The sequence below is a fragment of the Salvelinus fontinalis genome, chromosome 34, assembly GCF_029448725.1.
Source record: "Salvelinus fontinalis isolate EN_2023a chromosome 34, ASM2944872v1, whole genome shotgun sequence".
NCBI classification, from domain to species: domain Eukaryota; kingdom Metazoa; phylum Chordata; class Actinopteri; order Salmoniformes; family Salmonidae; genus Salvelinus; species Salvelinus fontinalis.
The window spans coordinates 8,309,826-8,331,336 of record NC_074698.1 but is presented as its reverse complement, the minus strand read 5'-3'; the positions used below and the strand labels follow the sequence as shown (position 1 = coordinate 8,331,336).

General features: G+C 48.6%; 1 protein-coding gene across 4 annotated transcripts in view; it reads left to right on the top strand.

The window, feature by feature from the left end:
- The window catches only part of LOC129832994 (supervillin-like), a 39,395-nt gene that overhangs the window by 4,367 nt on the left and 13,517 nt on the right, over positions 1-21,511 (top strand). For 2 of the 4 annotated variants that reach the window (XM_055897187.1, XM_055897188.1), the window contains 10 exons: positions 10,834-11,417; positions 12,097-12,261; positions 12,410-12,583; positions 13,263-13,288; positions 14,900-14,958; positions 16,067-16,215; positions 17,721-17,955; positions 18,420-18,937; positions 19,212-19,320; positions 21,339-21,389. In XM_055897187.1, coding sequence (XP_055753162.1) covers positions 11,095-11,417; positions 12,097-12,261; positions 12,410-12,583; positions 13,263-13,288; positions 14,900-14,958; positions 16,067-16,215; positions 17,721-17,955; positions 18,420-18,937; positions 19,212-19,320; positions 21,339-21,389 — 1,809 coding nt within the window. In that variant the 5' untranslated portion in view covers positions 10,834-11,094. The remainder of the gene's footprint in view (positions 1-10,833; positions 11,418-12,096; positions 12,262-12,409; positions 12,584-13,262; positions 13,289-14,899; positions 14,959-16,066; positions 16,216-17,720; positions 17,956-18,419; positions 18,938-19,211; positions 19,321-21,338; positions 21,390-21,511) is intronic. The other 2 variants (XM_055897189.1, XM_055897190.1) reach the window with 2 other exon arrangements.

Sequence of the window (21,511 nt, the reverse complement as noted above, 5' to 3'; positions counted from 1 at the left end):
CTTTTTTTTTTTCATCCGAGTTCTTTCATACTATACTGTGAGATCCTATTTTTGGATAAATATTGGGTGGTGATGATGTTTTTTGCCATTGCGTTTTCTTGAAGTGGTGAGCTACTGAATGCATTGTGGCTGATGTAGAGGGTGGAAGTTAGAGTGGGCTGGCATATCAACTAGGACTGAACTATATGTACAGAAAGGGACAGTGATGTCATGTCATCATTCATACTCGCATGTAATTCAGGCTCGATCTTTTGGATGCCATCCGGCATGGGTGAAGCTAAATATTCCCAATTGTTCACACGTGGATATCATACAGTAAACAACTGTTAATGTGTCACATTCCAGGGGCGGAGGGATGGGTTACAGTATGAGGGGCGGAGGAGGAGAGCTACAGCTGCTCTAGAGGCATTATGTTCCATAGTGTACACAAGTCCTAGAAGCTGCAGTTATCATTTCTAAACTCAATCAGAGTGTATTTGTATAGGCTCTGCAAAACTCTGCCATGGCCCCAGTGATAGCAGCATTCTGAGCTATTTAAACCCAGAGCATTTTCTTTTAAATAGAAGGCTCTGGTTAAATCTATCCCTAATTCACCTGCATCACATGTCCATTGTGTCCAGTGACTATCCAGAACATGGGTACAGAGAGGTAACACCCCTTAAGCCTTTCGCATGCTTCGGTTCGGCTAGCGCCTCGCCGACCGCTCGCATTCTCCCTTAATAGACCTTCGCTTGAAAAGCGAGAAAAAAAACTGGCAATAGTACTGGTTGTCCATCTTGAGACGCCGAAGCCAGCGTACACTTCCTCAAAATAGTCAGAATGAATCTAAGATAACTCAAGAAATCTGTCATTCATTTTGACATTTTCTCCCGAGGAGATCTTTTTACATCCATCTAAGATGTTTGGTGCCGTATTTCTCAAGTTAAAAAATGTGCATGAAAAGGATTAGACTCTCATTGAATGACAAACACTTAATTGAAGAATCCTTACTGTTGACCAATCACCGAAGAAGGGGCGTAGACTTCGGCTACCGACTTTGGCTTGCCTCGAGAAAAAATGGAATTTGCACAAACAGCCGGAAAACCCCTTGCCGAAGACCAGGACGAACAGAAAGTTGGCATAATACATGCACAAACTGTTCAGAACTGTCTCAGCTGGGAAGCAAGCGGGCGCCTTTAAAATGGGAAGAGTGGATGGGAAGCCACCGCTCATTTGCTCTTAAAATCACTCTGCTGCCCAGTGGGGGGGGGGGGGGGGGGGGGGGCTACCATTCTAATCGTGTGTAATTCCTCTATGTCTCTTTAATCTGGACTTCACAGTCTGCTCCTGTCCTGAATTTGGTGACATCCTCTGATTTAACATATCACCCATTTAACTTCAATGGGGGAAGATGTGAGATCAGAGACCCCATGGTTGGGAAAAATCCATTGCATTTGTACTGGAAGTTCTAAGGTTTAGTATGGACATTATCTATGAATAATCCGTCTATAATTCTAGATTACTGTGTGGGCATTTTGAGTTCTGTTAAACAAAAAAACATATCCTAATAGGGTAAGGAGTAGTGGCGATTTTAGCATGTAAATCTTGGTGGGGCCCAAAAAAAATGGTGGTATTTATGCCAGCAAAGCCACTACACAGCACTAAACAATACATTAATTGCACTATAACGGTGACAAACGGTGCCCACAAACTGTCAGGGCCTATATAAATCTGTCCCAACAGCAGAGTCCCAACAGCAGTCCCAACACCTTACCAGTGCTACACCTGGCTATCAGCGGAGTCTTGTCTGGCAGTGAAACAGTTCATTCAGCCTCATTTACTGCCTTTTTAAGAAACATAGCTGATATGGCTGACTTGCTTAAACAAATGTGGTTTCTACTGACAATTGAGATGTACAAACTATGTCATAAGGGGACGAAAAACGGATAAGAGGCAATCCGTAATTTAGAACAAGACAATAATGAGCGAGCTAGAACGGATGTAGTCAATATAACTATATATTCGACACTTTTGAAATGTACAGCGACAGAATTCAGAACATAGGCCGTTCTTACAGTGTTCTACCTGTACACAAAGTCAGAACCATAGGATAAATAAAGGGGGCATATAAGCAGGCAATGAAAGCTCTTACAATATTCAATGATTACATTACATAGGCTACATGTGCACCACCAAGTTAAAACAGTAGGTGAAATTAAGAGGTGAAAATAGACCAAATTATTAGGGTGAGGCACATGGGCTACTAACTGCTTACTACACAACATACACTTAGTATTACTTTCTTAGCTACAGTATGCATATCTCCCTGGCATATTACATAAGTTTTATGCAGCAGGATACGCGACATGTTTGGACTCACTTTGTTGTGCTGTGCTCACTTGAACAGGAAGGTGATGCGGCGGTACATCGTGGGCAAATTTTGTCATCAGTCTGCCATTCTCTGGATTTATGGTGCGTTCAAGACAACTGGAACATGAGAAGAAATAAATGGTTGAATCATGGTGATGTCAGTGATCTTCAGGTCATATAGCCCTAGAAAGAGGTCCGAGTTCATAATTGTTACAATTCTGAGTTAGATAAAAGTTGAAAATGTATTTTCCCAGTCGTAGCTCGTTTTTCCCCGAGTTCCCGGTGGTCTTGAACTCACTAAAGTCAGATTTTGCAGTTCAGAGTTAACTGTTGTTTTGAGTGCGGCACAAATCATGCTTCATTGACAGCATGGCCAATGTTGAATGTTTATCATTTTAAACTTGGAAAAGAGCCCATTAATCTTAGACTTGGGACCACACAGCCACTCCACTGAATAGCAGGCTAATGATTGCTTTGCAATGCTTGCAGTTAGCCACTGATTCCTTCCAAACCACTCATTGTTGAATTTGAGATTACCAGTTTGTTTTGTAATGTTTATGTCCAATAGCCGATACATTTTATCTATAATTTCTCTTCATATGACAAGGATTAAAAATGATTTGCCAGTATATTGTTGACTTGATTAATGATGATGACTGCTAGTTAAGATTTTGAAAGTATGATGTTGACATGATCAGTCCAATCAAAGCTACTGTAGATATAACTTGATTTGACATCATTTTATCTGTGGCCAATGACCTTGAGCCTTTTTGGATGGGCACTTCTAATGTAACTCTATGGCAGCACCCAAGGGGCTTGAATTTTCTAGCTATACCTTAGACTTGGCGGTGAAGTAGTGTCCCCACGAGTGACAGAACACTGAGCCAATCACGGCGCAACGCTCTGTATTTTCTGCTGGCTTGCCCCACCACCACAGAAAGCACTGAGCTAGGCTGAAACACCTGCATTTTGGAGCCGCCTTACTCAAGAAAGAAAAGACACCATGTTTGAATGCGGCTTTATTAACTCAATGATATATATATATTTTTTTACATTGTTTGCCAACTGATATGTGACACGTATTAATGCCAAAATAACATGCAAAACAGGCAATCCCCCCCCAAATGTATTTTTATTTTACTAGTAATTTCTTTAAGTTTTTTGCCCTACCTGCCTTGAATGACGTGTCACCACTGGCAAGGGGATACCTAGCCAGTTGCGCAACTGAATGCATTCAACTGAAATATGTCTTCTGCATTTCACCCAACCCCTTCTGAATCAGAGAGGTAATACCTCCTACATCACAGAAGGTTGGTGACAACTTAATTGGGGAGGACGGGCTTGTTGTAATGGCTGGAGCTGTATAAGTGGAAGGGTATCTGTAACGGTCCTGACCTGTTTTATGTTGTTTTTGTATGTGTTTAGGTCAGGGCATGTGTTTTGGGTGGGCAGTCTATGTTATCTGTTTCTATGTTGGTTTTGGTTGCCTGGTATGGCTCTTAATTAGAGGCAGGTGTTTTGCGTTCTCCTCTAATTAAGAGTCTTATTTAGGTAGGGTGTTCTCACTGTTTGTTTGTGGGTGATTGTCTCCTGTGTCGTCGAATGTATGTACCATACGGGACTGTTTGGCTGTTCGTTTATTTTGATGTCGTCTGTTTCCTGTCCGTGAGTTTACGTTTAGTTATGTAAGTTTATGTTCAGGTTTCGTCAACGTCGTTTTCTTGTTTTGTATTTTTGAAAGTGTTTTGTTTTTTTGTGTTGCCATCATAGTTTTTCAAATAAAGAGATGGCCTATTTCCCTACTGCTGCATTTTGGTCTGATGATCCTTCTCTCCTCTCCTCGTCCGAGGATGAGGAGAACGACAGCCCTTACAGAATCACCCACCAAACTAGGGCCAAGCGGCAAGGGAGTGCTCAACAGAGCAAAAAGGACTCCTGGACTTGGGAGGAGATCCTGGACGGTAGAGGACCCTGGGCTCAGCCAGGGGAATATCGCCGTCCCAAGGAGGAGTTGGAAGCAGCGAAGGCTGAGAGGCGCTGGTATGAGGAGGCAGCGCGTCGACGCGGTTGGGAGCCCGTGAGTCAGACCAAAAAATTTCTTGGGGGGGGGCACACGAGGAGTGTGGCAAAGCCGGGTAGGATACCCGAGCCAACTCCCCGTGCTTACCGTGGAGGTAGAAGGCGTCGTACTGGTAAGACACCGTGTTATGCGGTAAAGCGCACGGTGTCCCCAGTACGCGTGCTTAGCCCAGTGCGGGCTATTCCACCTTGCCGCACTGGGAGGGCTAGGTTGGGCATCGAGCCGGATGTCATGAAGCCGGCCCAACGTATCTGGCCTCCAGTACGTCTCCTCGGGCCGGCGTACATGGCACCAGCCTTACAGGTGGTGTCCCCGGTTCGCCTGCATAGCCCAGTGCGGGCTATTCCACCTCGCCGCACTGGCAGGGCTACGGGGACCATTCAACCTGGTAGGGTTGGGGAGGCTCGGTGCTCAAGAGCACGTGTCCTCCTTCACGGTCCGGTAGACCCGGTGCCACCTCCATGTACCAGTCCTCCGGTGGCAGCCCCCCGTACCAGGCTGTCTCTCCGGGTTCTCTCTCCTGCTGTTTCCTCCTCTCCAGCGCAGCCAGTGCCTAGACCACGCACCAGGCTGTCTCTCCTTCTCCTCCCTACAGAGCCGTCCTGCCATGACCAGCCAGAGCCGTCCTGCCATGACCAGCCAGAGCCGTCCTGCCATGACCAGCCAGAGCCGTCCTGCCATGACCAGCCAGAGCCGTCCTGCCATGACCAGCCAGAGCCGTCCTGCCATGACCAGCCAGAGCCGTCCTGCCATGACCAGCCAGAGCCGTCCTGCCATGACCAGCCAGAGCCGTCCTGCCATGACCAGCCAGAGCCGTCCTGCCATGACCAGCCAGAGCCGTCCTGCCATGACCAGCCAGAGCCGTCCTGCCATGACCAGCCAGAGCCGTCCTGCCATGACCAGCCAGAGCCGTCCTGCCATGACCAGCCAGAGCCGTCCTGTTATGACCTGCCAGAGCCGTCCATTCGGGACCTGCCAGAGCCGTCCGGCCGGGACCTGCCAGAGCCGTCCGGCCGGGGCCTGCCAGAGCCGTCCGGCCGGGACCTGCCAGAGCCGTCCGGCCGGGACCTGCCAGAGCCGTCCGGCCGGGACCTGCCAGAGCCGTCCGGCCGGGACCTGCCAGAGCCGTCCGGCCGGGACCTGCCAGAGCCGTCCGGCCGGGACCTGCCAGAGCCGTCCGGCCGGGACCTGCCAGAGCCGTCCGGCCGGGACCTGCCAGAGCCGTCCGGCCGGGACCTGCCAGAGCCGTCCGGCCGGGACCTGCCAGAGTCCCTCCGGCCGGGACCTGCCAGAGTCCCTCAGCCGGGACCTGCCAGAGTCCCTCAGCCGGGATCTGCCAGAGTCCCTCAGCCGGGATCTGCCAGAGTCCCTCAGCCGGGATCTGCCAGAGTCCCTCAGCCGGGATCTGCCAGAGTATCTCAGCCGGGATCTGCCAGAGTATCTCAGCCGGGACCTGCCCCTTGTCCCGGTGCTGCCCCTTGTCCCGGTGCTGCCCCTTGTCCCGGTGCTGCCCCTTATCCCGGTGCTGCCCCTTATCCCGGTGCTGGTCTTTATCCCGGTGCTGCCCCTTATCCTGGTGCTGCCCCTTGTCCCGGTGCTGCCCCTTGTCCCGGTGCTGCCCCTTGTCCCGGTTCTGCCCCTTCTCCTGGTGCTGGCCGTTTATTTAGGGGATGTTAGTTTTAGGGTGGTCATTGGGAGGGGAAGACAGAAACGGGGAGTGACTATGGTGGTGTGGGGACAGCGTCCAGAGCCGGAGCCACCACCGTGGTCAACTGCCCACCCAGACCCTCCCCTGGACTTTGTGCTGGTGCGCCCGGCGTTCGCACCTTGAGGGGGGGGGTTCTGTAACGGTCCTGACCTGTTTTATGTTGTTTTTGTATGTGTTTAGGTCAGGGCATGTGTTTTGGGTGGGCAGTCTATGTTATCTGTTTCTATGTTGGTTTTGGTTGCCTGGTATGGCTCTTAATTAGAGGCAGGTGTTTTGCGTTCTCCTCTAATTAAGAGTCATATTTAGGTAGGGTGTTCTCACTGTTTGTTTGTGGGTGATTGTCTCCTGTGTCGTCGAATGTATGTACCATACGGGACTGTTTGGCTGATCGTTTATTTTGATGTCGTCTGTTTCCTGTCCGTGAGTTTACGTTTAGTTATGTAAGTTTATGTTCAGGTTTCGTCAACGTCGTTTTCTTGTTTTGTATTTTTGAAAGTTTTTTTTTTTTTTGTGTTGCCATCATAGTTTTTCAAATAAAGAGATGGCCTATTTCCCTACTGCTGCATTTTGGTCTGATGATCCTTCTCTCCTCTCCTCGTCCGAGGATGAGGAGAGAGACAGCCCTTACAGTATCAAACACATGGTTTATATGTGTTTGATGCCATTCCATTTCCTCCATTCCAGCCCTTATTATGAGCCATCCTCCCTTCAGGAGCTGCCACTGTCCTGCACTACATGACCTGCTCATCTGTATGTGGACACCTGCTCATCGAACATCTCATTCCAAAATCATGAGCATTAATATGGAGTTGGTCCCCCTTTGCTGCTAAAACAACCTCCACTCTTCTGGGAAGGCTTTCCGCAAAATGTTGGAAGATTTCTGCGGGGACTTGTTTCCATTCAGTCACAAGAGCATTAGTGAAGTCGGGCACTGATGTTGGGCGATTAGGCCTGGCTCGCAGTCGGCGTTCCAATTCATCCCAAAGGTTTTTCGATGGGGTTTAGGTCAGGGCTCTGTGCAGGCCAGTCAAGTTATTCCACACCGATCTCGACAGACCATTTCTGTATGGACCTCGCTTTGTGCACAGGGGCATTGTTATGCTGAAACAGGAAAGGGCCTTTCCCAAAACTGTTGCAACAAAGTTGAAAGCTCAGAATCGTCTAGAATGTCATTGTATGCTGTAGTGTTAAGATTTCCCTTCACTGGAACTAAGGGGCCTAGCTTGAACCATGAAAAACAACCCCAGACCATTCTTCCTCCACCAAACTTTACAGTTGGCACTATGCATTCGGGCAGATAGCGTTCTCCTGGCATCTGCCAAACCCAGATTTGTCCAGAGAACGTGTTTCCACTGCTCCAGAGTCCAATGGTGGCGAGCTTTACACCACTCCAGCCGACGCTTGGCTTTGCACATGGTGATCTTAGGCTTGTGTGCAGCTGCTCTGCCACGGAAACCCATTTCATGAAGCTCCCGATGAACAGTTCTTGTGCTGACTTGCTTCCAAAGGCAGTTTGGAACTTGGTAGTGAGTGTTGCAACTGAGGACAGACAATTTTTACGCGTTTCAGCACTCGGCGATCCCGTTCTGTGAGCTTGTATGGCCTACCACTTCGCGGCTGAGTCGTTGTTGCTCCTAGACGTTTCCACTTCACAATAACAGCACTTCCAGTTGACCGTGGCAGCTCTAGCAGGGCAGAGATTTGATGAACCGACTTGTTGGAAAGGTGGCATTCTATGACGTTGAAAGTCACTGAGCTCTTCAGTAAGGCCATTCTTCTGCCAATGTTTGTCTATGGAGATTGCATGGCTGTGTGCTCGATTTTATACACCTGTCAGCAACGGGTGTGGCTGAAATAGCCAAATCCACTCATTTGAATGGGTGTCTACATACTTTTGTATATATATAGTGTACATTAATGCTGTTCATTGCAGTTCCTCAATGCCCTGTGTGTCCTCAGGGTCAGCGTGGGACCAGGGTGAAAGAGGGACATAAAACATAGTGTCCGTGACTACTTCACCTCAGCTCTGTTTACAATGACATGTGGGGAGATACGATACCCACCTTCCGTTTTGCCTCATTAAAATCTCTATGAACTTACTTTTGCATGTTGATTCAACTTTATCTTGGCAAATAGTGTATACAGTCTCATTTCTCTGTGTATTCCTAGCGAGTACTAACTAGTCTGTTCATCCGGGTGCTTTAGAACAAGCTTGTCAACTAGTGTTACTGGATTAGGGGCTGATGATCCATGCTGAGCTCCAATGGCAACCAACCTCTCTCACCCAATCCAGCCCTGCCTAGCCCGTCACATGACCTCTGCACCGGTCTGCCCAAAAGATGGACTCTCTCTGTCTCCGTCTTCATTGTCTTACTCACACTCAATTACACGGTATTGGGACGTTTCTCATCTTGCCCTCTCTTACTCTTGAGAAGGTAGGGCTATACTAACCAAGCTGTCTCTTTTCTTGTGGTAATCAATGTTGTGGTTGTGTTGAACTTGACCTCGCATACACAAACAGACACGCGTGAGCACACAAACACAGCTCCCCTTCTGAATCTTGATGTCCCATGGGGATCACTGCGTCTGACAGCTCCGCTTTCGGGGGGGGCATGGCCTTTTGCTGTCGTCTGCGGCCGCGTGAGATTTGCAGATTCACCTGGCTCTATGTTAGTCGCTTGCTCACACTAATCCGAGAGCTGCAGTCAAAGGGTGAGGAGGGAATGCAAAATCGATTTAAAAGTCAATAATGAGGGCCTCCCGGGTGGCGCAGTGGTCTAGAGCACTGCATCGCAGTGCTAACTGCGCCACCAGAGTCTCTGGGTTCGCCCCCAGGCTCTGTCGCAGCCGGCCGCGACCGGGAGGTCCGTGGGGCGACGCACAATTGGGCTAGCGTCGTCCGGGTAAGGGAGGGTTTGGCCGGTAGGGATTTCCTTGTCTCATCGCGCTCCAGCGACTCCTGTGGCGGGCTGGGCGCAGTGCGTGCTAACCAAGGGGGCCAGGTGCACGGTGTTTCCTCCGACACATTGGTGCGGCTGGCTTCCGGGTTGGAGGCGCGCTGTGTTAAAGAAGCAGTGCGGCTTGGTTGGGTTGTGCTTCGGAGGACGCATGACTTTCGACCTTCGTCTCTCCCGAGCCCGTACGGGAGTTGTAGCGATGAGACAAGATAGTAATTACTAGCGATTGGATACCACGAAAATTGGGGAGAAAATGGGATAAAAATGTATAAAAAAAAATAAAAAAAAGTCAATAATGTCTTCCGTATATAAACTTGCAATCTGGGAGACACTCTGTCTCACACCATTCCCAATACACCCAGAGCAAGCGGTGTATCTACAGTGTAATCGACGTCTGTGTTTATCGGTTTACGGTGAAACCATGACTGTTACAGACCACCACAGAGTACAGTGGCCTTAAGCCTGCAGTAGCTCTGCTGCGTTAAGTCCTATGAGTCCCATAGCTCTCTCTGCTCATTGTTCCATAGGCCCCATTGTGTTTCAGCTGTGGTGGGAAAGAGACAAGAATGCTGACGCTAACATTTAGCCATTTCAGAACACGCTCACATGCCAATTTTTTGGGCGGCCTATCAAATGGCTCAAGGCCCTACTGATTGAGAATACAAATGTGGTGATGTCATTATTTCTATTTGATCAGTGGTTCAGATCCCTGTTTGTGTTCAAACAGCCAGGTAACCTAGTAACCCGGATGTAGGTTTCGCATGTGTGCGCTTGTCGAGAGAGACATTAGACTGTCAGAGGAGTGAGTGTGGACAGTCCTGCTCAGGGACATTTCCAGGGACATACATTCCCAATGACATGTTGAGTACCATGTTATTTGGTAGAGGATCAGAATGAATGCTGTAGCCTACATAAACCATGACTGGGTTTGAACAACCAGCGAACTATACCAACTCTGGGTAGGCCTATTTAAAATATGATTTACTTTGTAAATGTAATCTTTTGTTTTGTTAGTGAACTCATCACTTGCCGGACAGCGTCTCCCAACTTTTCAGCTCGCTGACATGGGAAGGCACTAACTAACGTTGAAAGCAAGAGGCGCTGATCCTGTCCAACGTTAATGATCACCAGTGGAATTCTACTAGGAAACCTGCAGCCAGTCAGCCATGTACTGTAGGACTGAAGTGGAGCTGACTGGCTGGCTGACTGGCTGGCAGTGGTATAGGGTTTCAGTGCAAGGGGAGATTCCTGCTTTGCAGACCAGCCTACAACAGGTTGTCTTACAGGGCTTCAGCAGGGAAGAGGAGGGAGAAAGAGAGAAGAGAGAGAGAGAGAGACGGGCGACATGGGAAGGAAGGAGATAAAAAAGAGGGGGCAGTCATAATGCTGCTATAAAATGAGATGAAGCAAGACGCTGATTTTATAAGGGACATTTCAACTGGGTATGGTTTGTTTTGGGTCAGTGCTATGTGAGCGTGAGAGAGATTTGTGTCAAATCGGGCCACTGTAAATTCTTTTATGTTTTCGTTTCATCATAGCGTCATGTTATTCGATGTAACAGTGCACTTGTAGGCTGGTGGTATGTTTATGCCGTAGTGATTGACTTAACCAAGAACATACGGATGTGAAACAAACAGTGAATGAATTATTCAACTGGTAGTGAATGAATGTGTGGCTACCTGGTTGAGAAAGTGAGATGGCGCAGTTATCTGATGCTTCTATTGCTCCCTCTGTCTCAGCCGTGCAATGAGCTCAAAGGAATGACTCGTCTGTCTTGACAGCCTGCTGATTGGAAGAAGACATTCCCAATGCCAACAACGGAGGTGCTGATTGGTTCTACATGCCAACTTTGGACCTTTTTGACCATTTATCTCTGATAGCTGAGAAGTGACGTAGGAGGGAATCTCTTGAGGTTTGAGTCATCAATGCCCTGGTCATTGTTAAAGGAGGCCTACTGAGACAGACAGGGAGAGGAACAGACAGGGAGAGGAACAGGCAGCATGGACACCATAGAGAACCCCGCCTTGGAGCCCAGATCGGAGCGGATCGCCCGCTACAAGGCCGAGAGGAGACGGGAGCTACAAGAACGCTACGGCGACATGGAGGAGCTCCCATCCAAGTGGGTGAGGAGGGATGGGACTCGCATGAACTCAGACGGCGCACCTCCCTCCACAGACAGGATCCTCTCTGGGGGGGTGAACGGCAGAGCGGCGGGGCCGGAGGGGGGCAGGAGGGAGAGCAACACCCCTCTGGAGTCAGAACCGAGGAGAGTCTCCAACGGCTTTGAGGCAGACACTGCTGCAGACCCAACACACCTCCGAAGGTGAGTCCCTTGCATGTGTAGCCATTAGCCAATCAGTAGTGGAGATCCGTCTCAAACCCCCACCAAGAAGACAAAGAGTGATGCGGCAGACAGATTGCATACACTGACCGTGATGTCACCCCACATGCTGACTCAGACCACTGAACCTAGTTATGCTGAAAGTGTGCAGTTAATGCCTGCTGGCCATCAGTGAATTGCTGTCTTATACAGTATCAGGCCATGTACACGTAGAGTAACGGCCCCAACAGACTGGCCTTTTCCCTGTTCCCTAACAACAGATTGATGAATAGAAACAACCATATTATGTGTAACCACCTCTTAAAACAACCCCCCCACCAGTCACCAAGCTCCGTCTCCAGTGAAAATTCTTTCCCGGTGACCTTTCAGCCTCGTTAAACAGTTGTCAGAGTTCACCTGTGCTTTATGGCCTTTGTTGCTAATTCAAACGGAGCGAGCTAAACCCGACTCCCAGCGTCATGCAGTACTAGTACAGCAGAGGTCACATTGATTCCTCCATGTGTGTTTTATACCCTCCGGACCTGGACTCCCTTTCCTTTAAGAGGCACAATACTTTGTCAGGGGTGCTCTTTAGGAATTGGCGTAGTTGTAGGAGGTTGCCACTTTCCTTACGCCACCTCTCTCCCACCTCCCTCCTCCCCACCTCCTCCCCCGCCTCCAGGCAGTGTTCTTCTGGCTCTGCCGGCATGTTGAGTGGGGGGGAGCCCCTAGCTCCCCCAGGCCCCCCTGGACCCGACGCGGCCCAGCTGCAAACGCGGGTGTCGGTGGGCCAGTTGAGGAGTGCCCTGCTGCAGCAGACCGGGACTGGAACACAGCCTGAGAAAGTGTAGGGTCTTCTGCATGAAACGGCCTGTGTGTGTGTTGTTATTCTGAATATGTGTGGGCGTCAGTCCCACTGCTTCCAGTTTCTCACTGTCTCTCTCTCCCCTTCTCTCCTGATGCTCACCCTGTGCCTCTGTGGTTGGGGATAGTAGTCCTGACAGTGGCCGTGCGGCCTCTTCCCTTGACCTAGCTGTAAAGCCGGGCTCAGAGGGGGGACGGCGGCGCACCCGTCGCTACCACCCTGGGGTGTCAGGTGGGGGCCGCAAAACCAACGAGCGCTTCAGGACACAGCCGATCACAGCCTGTGAGGTGCAGGAGAGCGGCGGGTAGGGACTGTGTGCTGCGGCCAGCCATATCAACCATGTCATATCAGAGCATGCAGGTCAAGCCTGGGGCTCATCTGGAAGACTCTGCCCTAGTTTGGTTACTCTTCAGGTGGAGAGGTTTGCAGTGTTTTGTGCCATTGCTGTGTTTCTTTCTTCTTTTCTGATTGTTTTGACAGTGTGTGACAGCGGTTTGTATGCATGTAAATGCTTTCCAGATATGTACTGTCCTCTCATAGAGGAGCATCTCTTCTGGGGGTCCTTGTGGTTATTTATTGAAATAGTTTGGCCTTGGTACACTGGCAAGCGGCATGATTTGCGTGGATGTTTGCATCCGTTCATGGCGCTTAATAGCAACCATGACATGAACAGTGTTGCTTTGTTGAGCGTGCAGATATGACCCAGGAGCCTGGGTCTGTGTGTGAGATACAGCAACACACACAGACATCAGAGAGAGAGAGTGAAAAGAGAGATTTACACCAGGCAGGAATGAGCATGGTCAAACTCCTCTCATCTTTTGTCTTGTGTGCATGTTTCAGCCAATGACCTCGTGTTGATTCTCTCTCTCTCTCTCTCTCTCTCTCTCTTTATCTCTCTCTCTCTCTTCTCTCTCCTCTCTCCTCTCTCCTCTCTCTTTCTCTTCTCTCTTCTCTTCTCTCTTCTCTCTCTCTCTGCCCCACAGGCTGCTAGAAGAGGAGAATGCTAAAGGTAACACACCCCTGCCCACCTGGCTCTCACGTGGCCTGTTTTATTTTGCCACACACAACCGGCTGATCCGTTGCCTATTGCACAGCCTCTGTACTGCCTCTGTACTGCCTCTGTACTGCCTCTGTACTGCCTCTGTACTGCCTCTGTGTTGCCTCTGTGTTGCCTCTGTACTGCCTCTGTACTGCCTCTGTACTGCCTCTGTACTGCCTCTGTACTGCCTCTGTGTTAACTGAGTGGGGTGAGAGAGGGACAGAGACGAACACAGAGAGAGAGAGAGAAAAATAGAGAGAGAGAGGGTAACAGGCATAGTGCTGTGTGGCTTGCAAGAGATAACGTTTAACACAGTGACAAAGAAGAGCAGGTGCTCTCTCTCTCTTTCCCCCCTCTCTTTCTCTCCACTCTCTCTCTCGATCACAGAAGTGCCGACATGGGAGATAGGAGGTGGCAAAGCGCTCTGATCAGCACTTGTCTCCACAAGTAGCGTGTGATTAAAATGGCTCAGCAGGCTACTATAATAGGCGTTTGTCATCACACTTCAGCTGATCGAGAGACAGACAGATAAAAAAGGGGGTGGACAACACAGGGTCAGAAGGAATAACTGTTTTTTTCTCTCTATTTTCACTCAAAAACAACCGAAGATATAAACACACAAACCTATATCAGCTAACAGTTACTGTATGACAGTGCTTTCGTAACAGTAAACCTGATGAATACACTCTGACCTCGACTTACACTCAACCCCACTCCGGAGCTGCCTTTACAGAACATCTATAATAAACAGAACATCAAATAAATCAAGGGCTTTTATTTTTAAACACTCCACCTGACCCAGATGGGCACAGGGTGACGGTCGAATGTTGAAGTTCCTCGGTGGGGATGGATTTATGAGCCATAAAAGCATGCCTGAGCACCACACCGCCACTATAAAAAAAATAGTCCCCGCTTGTACGCAGTAGCTGTCCAATAAGTTCTCTCTCATGCGTTCATTTGGCTGTCCACCTAAAATACAACGATTAAATGGCCATTGAGAGTGGTGTTAGAAACACCAGAGACAGTTGACACTCGATCAGCGTTGCTGTCCAACTGCCTGGTCAAAAGGATGAGCCGTGTGGTCACTAAGTTCAAGCCAGGTGAGAGGAGAAGCAAACAGCTAGCGGTGCCAGCTGAGAGATAGTGGTGCCATGTGGCAGTGTAGTAAGGGCCAGGTGCAGGGCGATGGCCTCACGCGAAGGGATCAGTCACAGAGATGTCTATCGCATTTTGTCGCAGTGGACTGACGGCTTGACTGACAGGCTTGACTGCTACTATGAGCAGGTGAACTGTGTTTGCTGTGTGACAGGGACTGTGAGTTTGCTATGTGATCAGTTGGGTGCTGTTCAATTCTTTTGTTTGCCTATTTTTATTTCGAGGGTTAATGTGTTTGGCAGGCTCAGTGATGCCAAAATGATGTCCCCTGCTGATGACACAGACAGACTCACAGGGATTTAGCATTTTAACACGGTGTGTCTTTGAGTGTGAATGTACTTAACTCTAATGTATTTGCCTCTGTTTGCCTGACTGGATGTATATATTTAATGTCATGTATCCCCCCCCCCCCCCCCCCCCCAGCAGATGTGAAGACAGATGACAGAGCCAAGATGAGTGTGGCGGCCAAGATGTCTTTGTTTAAAGTAAGCACGCCCATCTAGCTCAGCCTTTGCTGTGAAACAGGACCCTCTCCCAGGACCCCCCTCCTGTTCCCTTGTACCATGTTGTCTGTCTCCATGCCTGATCACAAAAGGTCATCACCATGGAGACCAGGGGGGCTACACAGGGCTTATGTCGCACAACTGCACATCAACAGACACAACAGAGCCCATGTTGAGAGAGAGAGAGAGACAGAGAGAGAGCAAGAGAGAGAGAGAGATCTCATGTACCAGTCCTGGCAGCTGCTCACCTTACAGTCACGGAGCAACTCATGATGAGCCAGCAGGCTGGGCTGAGCATGCAGAGCTGAACACACCGAACGAATGTTGAGGAGTGTGAATGGCCAAACAGGTGCTGCTCTCTGATCCAGACAGAGTCTTGTATAATAGTACAAGGCCTAAATAAGACCAGGTATGCAGACAGAGTGTAGTATAGGACATACAGGAAGCCAGACCACAGAGTGCATGCAGGTGGACCCTTCTGTTCTTAGTCTGGTGGGTTTTAGTCACGTAGCATCTGTCGAAACCTAGGTGAAAAGTTGCCAGGGACTATCAAGCCATGAACAGGCATTAACAGGTGGTTGTAATTAGCCCGCAGCTAGCTCCTGTCAGGCTGGCTGGTGGAGGGGGGAGGGAGGGCCAGGAGGGAGGGGGCTGAGGGGAGGGCCAGGGAGGTAACGGTACACTACTGAGGGAGCTCTGGTTACACTGTGACCTGCAGCCCTGGCATTCTATCCCTCTCCTCTACCTTCTTACATAGGCCACCCACAGCACCTTACAGATCCCTGGTTTATTCACCAGCTATCTGACCCACTTCCGCTGCGTACAGTACCGCACCTCCATTCACATGCCAGGAAAGAGAGAGACTTTCAATGAAAGAGATGAAAAAAGAGAGGACATTTTTGTCATTTCTCTGTCATTTCAACCATGATATGCTCTGTTTGATCTAAGTGTTGATTATACACCTGTGGCAAAGGCATTATTGTGCAACATGTAATGGTCAGATATTACGTATCAATTACCAACATACATGTTATGAATGACTATTTCTCTCACTCTCTTTTTCTCTTCTCCCTATTTCTCTCTGTTGCAGGAGCTAGAGAAGACAGCAGCCCCCGAGGCCTCCTCCTTTCTGAAGCCTCGCTCTGGCAGCGCCACGTATGAACGCAGAGTACGCCGCGGCAATGAGCACCGCTCACTCACTCAGCCAATTACCTGTGAGGAGATGGTGGTGGCCACCGGGTAAGCAGGGTCAAGGGTCACACCTCGGTGGTCAATTCTTTAAGGAATACCTAGGATAGGATAAAGTAATCCTTCTACCCCCCCCCCCCCCCCTAAAAGATTTAGATGCACTATTGTAAAGTGGTTGTTCCACTGGATATCATAAGGTGAATGCACCAATTTGTAAGTCGCTCTGGATAAGAGCGTCTGCTAAATGACTTAAATGGAAATGGAAATGGAAATGGACAAGGATATATTGTATCTGTTGGCAATGAGGTGTTGGCAGATCTTATGCAAAAAACATTGGCCTCTCACACATTAAAATTCCTTGCCCAGTGGGTTGTGGAATCCTCATGGAAGGCAGGTTATGAGATCATAACTGATTAAAGTTGTGATACGGTTTATGCTATACGGTTTATGTATAGCATTCTAGATAATGCATTATAGTAAGACCTTTTGGTATGGTACCGCTTAGATGTAAACTCCCCTAAAGAGGGGACTAGCGTGCTTTTGGTACCGGTTCCGACCAACATCTTTGCTTATAAATCGATGTGTGGACACCGTAGATCGAAAAGGCTTGCATTCAGCAGTAGCCCTAGTCCTCTTCCGCTTGTGTGACTCAGGCTGTGACATCACTTGAAGCTGGGATGTCCCGCCTACCATTTAATTCGCTCTTACTACTGTCCATCAACTCCTGGCTGAACACATCACAGCCACTGACACAGCATATGACTGCAATCCGTTAGATCCTAGCGCAGCAGGAGAGCGTGGGTTCGTCGCTCTAGCACATTCAGATATCGATTTATAGCCAATTTTATCAAAGTAATCGAAAATAATTAATAGATTTTAAACAAAAAACACTTTCTGTTTGTCATATTAATATGAGATGAAAGGCGATTTCATAACGACTTCAGGGAGCCAAGCTAGAACCCTGTGTGGTGTTCAGAAGGGTGGAGGCAGAAGTTTTAATCAAGAGAAATCTTAAGAAAATATGCCTCTTTTTTTTTAACACTAAACATACAAATATGTATTTTACAGATACAAGGAAGGTGAAATCTTACAGTTAGTCATTTTGTAATTTGATTGTTACTATATTTAGAAAGTGTATCATATTTTCAAGCCCTATTCATACAGATTTGTCGAATAGAAAATACATAATTTAAAATATTTCATGTTTTTATTTTTTGGACTGTGTACTTGGGCTTGTGTCCTCAAAAGTGACTGCTCCTCAGGAATTTATACCTATTTTTACCAGTAAGGTGAGATTGTAATCTTTCTCGCAGTCTAAACATTACTAGGTATTGTTTATGGCCTTCTCAGGATAAAATACAATTTTGGCTATGTCTATTTAGGCAGAAATCTACATTTTGCCATTACATTTAACAAGTTTAATGTTGCAAATATCTCACATTGTGTTCCACAGTTCCCGTCAGTCCGCATTTTAATTAACAGGGCTGTTTCTCTATTTGAACTATTCTTCCATGACTTCCATTCACCATCCATCTTCTCTTACCTATCTACCCCAGCAGCACCCCCCAGCCAGTGGAGTCAGGCGAGGCCCAGGCTGTGCAGGCCGAGGCCGAGGCGGTGGAGGACGATGTGAACAGTAAGCTGACTATGAGTGAGAAGCTGGCTCTGTTCAACAAGCTGTCCCTGCCAGGGAACCAGGGGGATGCCGCTCCCCATGCCCCCCCAGAGAGACGCAGGCAGAAGGGGGCACGCTACCGCACACAGCCCATCACCGTGGAGGAGGTCAGCCTGGTGAGTGGGTGTGGGACCAAGAAAGACATCCTCAGAGGAATGGAAGAGGGAATATTAGAGATGACATTTGCATTTGTGTGTGTGTCTTTCTTTAACTGAGAAATGTGGATTGTGACATAGGTGATTCAGTGTGTGTGTGTGTGTACTGGATGTTGACGTGAGCATGAGTGGGTGAATAAGTGTATGTATCCCAAATTGAATGTCACACTCTGAGCACTGGATTGATCAATAGTTTTATTTGATCAGTATATAGCCAATGTCGACCATAACACTGTCCAGAGGGTAACACTACACTAGCGCCCAATTCAATCACACTACAATTAGACAGGTCCAAAAGGATGACTCAGAAATATGTAGTAGCCTCTTCTTCTTATAGCTTTCATACTGATTTACACTATTGTGATGAGTAGAATCTGTTATCTCCATGTCTCTGACAGTATTCTCCTCGCTTTGGCCTCCCTCAGCTCCAGAAAGGCCCCATCCAGCTGCCCCCGCTGCGCCTGTCCCCCACCCTCTCCGACCGGCAGCAGGAGCAGTCCGTCAACCTGAGGCCCAGTGAGGTGCGTCAGGCCCAGCCTCGACCCGGGGCCGACGTGGAGCCTAACACAGGACCTGACCCGTCCCAGCAGGGCCTGCAGCAGCGCAGGGACTCTGAGCCAGGAGAGATCAGAGGCATCCTGAGGAAGAGCCCCTCTGCAGGACCAGAATGGGACCGAGACGGAGACATTATGAGGGAGGGCAGACAGCAGGACCAGAATGGAGGAGGGGAGAGGGGGAATGGGGTGGAGGAGAGGAGGGCAGAGAGACATGATAATGTACCAGTGCCTCGTAGAGAGAGACCAGCCTCCTCTGCCCCCTGGAGACAGAGGAACAGGAGGGAGACGGTGGCCGTGTGTGCCTCAGACAGGCCATCCTCAGAGCAGGGTCACCCCCAGGAGGAGAGGCAGATGGACCGCCCTGGGAACACCTCTGGGAGAGACAGGTGCACAATTAACACACGAGCCAACATACAGGCCTTTTAAATGATGTGTTTGTGCGTGAACGTTGATGGAACGTTGTAACCCTGAGCGTGTATTGAAATGTGTGTGCTGCAGAAGGAATCTCTATTGCTGAGTGTCATGGAAGGTTTGTCCTTGTGTTTTCAGGTGCGTGCGTGCGTGCGTGTGTGTGTGTGTGTGTGTGTGTGCAATCGAGCATGAGCACAAGAGAGAGATTTGCATGGCTACTTCTTAGACCTCCCCTCTGTCTCTGTGCAGGTTGTCAGATGCTTCCAGGGAGGAGGAAGAGGAGGAGAGGGGGAGCAGGGTGAGGAGAGACACCCCTCCTAGACAACACGTCCAGGTGACCTTGGCGGACCAGAGGAAGGTAAGACCAGCAGCCATCTTACTGGACCTCAGACCTCAGTCAGAGCAGGCAGCTACTGGGAATGGTGGGCAGTGGATAGATGCTGACATCACTGATTTGCATTGGAATTCTCACACGGACTGAGCTCATGTGTTTTGGAGCCAGTTGGTTGGCTGTTTATAGTTGATTTGGGTCTGCACTTGTGTTTAGCATATTGAATCTGTAGCCTCAGAATCCCAATGGGGCAAATCCAGTCTTAGCCTGGAAAGCAGAGCAGCGGACAGCTTTGGACACATCCTTCTCAGTCAGATAGATAGATAGATCCACCACAGGAGGCTCCCAGACAATCCCTAGTCCCCAGGGTCTGTGATACTATGGCTTGGCCCCACTGTAACACTCCACACCAGCCCAGCCCAGAGGAAAGGCCCTGTCTTCCACTTGTGATCTCTAATCCTCGGGGTGGCTCTCTGGAACCAGTGGGTTTAGTGTAACCTGTCAGTCAGGGAAAGAGGGGAGGATGAGGGTCACCAGGGGGACAGATCACAGGGGAGATGGCCTGGATTTGGGATGCAGTTTAAAAGAGGGGATGCTGTCCGCACACTGCCCAAAAATTAAATCGAAATAGTATATTTATTTTGAAAAAGGTGAAAAAAGTTCAAAGGTGCGTAGTGCGTGGCCAGGTAGGAGTTAGTTAGCTGTCCTTTCTGTTCTTGAAGGTGGAACAGATATGTTGTGTGGGCTGGTTCAGAAAGCAGAGGGCTTCATATGAGAGTTTGTTGTGGTTTTGCCATTCCACTGAAACCAAAGGAGCATCATAACATCATCGCAGCTCTACACCAGCCACATATCTTATTATGGTATGTGTTTAATGTCATAGCAGCTCTACACCAACCACATATCTTATTATGGTATGTGTTTAATGTCATCGCAGCTCTACACCAGCCACATATCTTATTATGGTATGTGTTTAATGTCATCGCAGCCCTACACCAACCACATATCTTATTATGGTATGTGTTTAATGTCATCGCAGCTCTACACCAGCCACATATCTTATTATGGTATGTGTTTAATGTCATCGCAGCCCTACACCAACCACATATCTTATTATGGTATGTGTTTAATGTCATCGCAGCTCAACACCAGCCACATATCTTATTATGGTATGTGTTTAATGTCATCGCAGCTCTACACCAGCCACATATCTTATTATGGTATGTGTTTAATGTCATCGCAGCCCTACACCAGCCACATATCTTATTATGGTATGTGTTTAATGTCATCGCAGCTCTACACCAGCCACATATCTTATTATGGTATGTGTTTAATGTCATAGCAGCCCTACACCAGCCACATATCTTATTATGGTATGTGTTTAATGTCATAGCAGCCCTACACCAGCCACATATCTTATTATGGTATGTGTTTAATGTCATAGCAGCCCTACACCAGCCACATATCTTATTATGGTATGTGTTTAATGTCATAGCAGCCCTACACCAGCCACATATCTTATTATGGTATGTGTTTAATGTCATAGCAGCCCTACACCAGCCACATATCTTATTATGGTATGTGTTTAATGTCATCGCAGCCCTACACCAACCACATATCTTACTATGGCATGTGTTTAATGTCATAGCAGCCCTACACCAACCACATATCTTACTATGGCATGTGTTTAATGTCATAGCAGCCTTACACCAGCCCTATACCTTACTATGCATTCAATCACTGAGAGCTACCTTGCGTTACTTAGATATGGGTGCAGCTTCTACTGGTGCTAATGCCCAGGAATGGGCTGAATGGCTATGAATGACATGGCATGTTAACAGATAGACTTAACAGATAGATGCTTCCATGAACACCCTCATGACCCCATTCGGCCCCCTTAGCTGGACAGTGTTGACACTTCTCTCTTCACCCTCTCTTTCTCCTATTTGCCATCTCTTTTTATGCCATGCTCACTCCTCTCACCATATTTTTTTCTTGGCTTTGCTGACCACACCCCCTCTCTGCTCCAATGCTGCCCCCTTTAGGAAGACAGTGAGATCTCCCATGATGCACCAGCTGTCAACCCTCAGTGCTGGGTAAGCGGAGTGCTGGCTCTGTGGCACCCTATTCCCTACATAGTGCACCCTATTGCCTACAAACCTCTGTGTTTGGTTATTTCAACCAAACTTATAACCCTGGTTTGTTGACTAGTTGCTAG